Source organism: Penaeus japonicus, unplaced genomic scaffold, assembly GCF_977035675.1.
Source record: "Penaeus japonicus unplaced genomic scaffold, GWHDUDI00000001_assembly GWHDUDI00000005, whole genome shotgun sequence".
Classification (NCBI taxonomy): domain Eukaryota; kingdom Metazoa; phylum Arthropoda; class Malacostraca; order Decapoda; family Penaeidae; genus Penaeus; species Penaeus japonicus.
In genome coordinates this window covers 34,904,720-34,907,219 of record NW_028234407.1, presented here as the reverse complement: position 1 = coordinate 34,907,219, position 2,500 = coordinate 34,904,720, and the positions used below count along the sequence as shown (strand labels likewise).

The window sequence follows — 2,500 nt, the reverse complement described above, 5'->3', positions numbered from 1 at the left end:
TTTTGAAAAAAGAAAGAAAGAAAAAAAACTCAAATTACTAATATTACTAATAACAGCAATACTAATAATGACAACAGTAATGGTAAAAAAATATAATAGAAATGAAAGACTTTTTCATTAAAATTCAAGGAACGGAGTCAACAGGTAAGGTCAGGTTGACTAAGCCCTCGTGGAGCCATCTATGTGTAAAAAAAAATTAACCTATCTTAGCCTGTTTAACAAATGTAGTTCTAGCATTCAGTAGGTTTGGTGGAACTTAGAAGACTCAAGGTTCGCCCCACAACCAAATTTTCCACCCAACTCCAGCTCATTTACACAGTAGAGTATTGAAAATCTCCATTTTTTTATGTTTTGTCATGTCATGAGACTCAAAGCTGGTACTGATATGGCTATGACAATGGTTAGCCAAACAACTCCTATAATTTCGTCTTTTAATCTCCACAGAGGAGGAATATACACTGTACATACAGTCTAACATCACTATAAAAAATTTAGGGAAGGGCAAATATGAAAATTGACAAAATGTTTCCTTTATTGTAGCATAAGGAGAGTGAGAGAGAAAAATATATTTATATAACCATATACATTCCTCCTCCTTCTCATTCCTAGTGCCACTCCGCAAAACATCCAAACTGGCAGCGGCGCCCTACATGCCTTGGATATGGCCATAAACACTCATGTCATCAACGTGTTGCCTCCGTCCACAATGGGTTAACCCATTAGCAGCGAATGGCATGCTTTGCTGGAAAGGCAGAGTCGGTCTTAAACGCGGATGGCACCGTGCCAGACAATGTAAACCCGCCATCCTACTGCATACATATTTTTTTAAAACCACGACCAATGGGTTAACAAAACAAAACCATCGTGGACTGTCTAATCCCCATCATAACGGCATTAAAGCTGGTTTCTGCTAGTAGTTTTTTTCTAAGAACTAAACGCTCATTGATGTACATTCTAAATACAGCAAAATATTTAGACTATATCTGTATCAATAATTTCATATCAAATATCTATTTGTAATCAACAGATTATAGTCTACTACGACTATGAAAACCTGTGGACATGTTTCTCTTTATCATTTCTGTCTTCACGTAGATATGATATGAATTTTGAAACTAGAACTGTGTCCTTTTCCAACTTTATCAGAACTGAACTTCTATTGTCAGCACTATGGTGAAAAATATTAAACAATCTATTTCAGAGTAACTTTTGGAAATAGGTGTAGGACATGGAAATCAACCAGAGAATTACGAAACACGAAGCTTGAAGTCATAAGTCGCTGTGATGCGCAAGCTTATGAATACATCACTGAGTAATTTCCTTCATGCTGTGAAAATCCCTATTGCTAAACATATTACAGACATGGTCTCCTAATTCAGTGAATATCTCACAGTAAAAAAAAAAAACTTTCATCAAAATCTGACACCCATAACTGATACCATCTTTGCAAATGTCAATTCTTCCTAAACAAATTTCCAAACTGCTCTCTGCATTCTGACTCCAGCTTGAAAGAACTGAAGGAGAGGATAAGCCTCGTGAATTCCAGCCCTGATTAATTAAGGCTGATCATGAACCCTCATTAGTTTAAAACACCCTAGCGTCTCCTAATCGCCCTGATGACCCCCTGGGCACAGAGCAGGCCAGAGCAGGCCAGTGTAGACGAGAGTGTCTAGCCAGGACAAGTGACCCTCGCTGACCTGCCAAGGGGCTCACGTCCCCGCCGGGTCATGGGCGGCCCTGGATCAGAGGTGGGCACAAGGGGCGTGGCACTAAGGGCGTGGCATGACCCTGGGTGAGGGCCAGTTGACAGCTCCAATGCCCTCCTCCTCCTCCTTCTCTTCCTCCTCCTCCTCCTCCTCCTCCTCCTGACTGAACCAACACTCCCTCCCCACACACGCTCCCCCAAAATCTTCCCTTCTCCCCGCCCAAACAACTGAAATAATTCCTCTTACGGTCTTTCGTGTGGTCGTATCCAACGATGGCAAAATAATCGGCAAGTCTCGACATTATTAGCCTTCCCAGAGAGGGATAATCGCCAAAAAATCCGCGGACACGAGCATCATTCACTCCACACAGCCATGTTAGAGACCCACTGAGGATGCCAGACGTCAGCGGCGGCCGCATCTCCCTCGCCTCACCTCGCTTCTCTAATACTTTTAATTTCACTCTAAGGTCACTAACTTTTTAAATTCTACTGAGCTTTATTCTCGTGTCATATTCGGTATGCTAGGAGTCAAGATAGCAAGTCGTAGTTAATATGCTTGTATCTCATATTGCTCATTAATTCCGTACGACTGAATTCCATTCTCTAAAATCTATTGTGATAAGATAACAAATAAAAACTGAACCATAACCATCATTTACCTGATGATCTAAGCAAAGAACATCTAATTTACCAACATCGTTTAATTAGCTTCCTATGGTGCGATAAGCATACAAACAGGTGACAAATTCACGCGAGGATTGTGATAATGCTTTCCAAACCTAAAAAAAAAAAAAA

The 2,500-nt window shown here is 40.6% G+C and overlaps 1 protein-coding gene across 5 annotated transcripts in view; it reads right to left on the bottom strand.

The window, feature by feature from the left end:
• Nucleotides 1-2,110, bottom strand: part of Sbf (SET domain binding factor) — a 58,830-nt gene extending 56,720 nt beyond the window's left edge. For all 5 annotated transcript variants that reach the window (XM_086537330.1, XM_086537332.1, XM_043036225.2 and 2 more), the window contains exon 1: nucleotides 1,953-2,110. In XM_086537330.1, coding sequence (XP_086393456.1) covers nucleotides 1,953-2,007 — 55 coding nt within the window. In that variant the 5' untranslated portion in view covers nucleotides 2,008-2,110. The remainder of the gene's footprint in view (nucleotides 1-1,952) is intronic.
• Nucleotides 2,111-2,500: the final 390 nt, after the last annotated feature.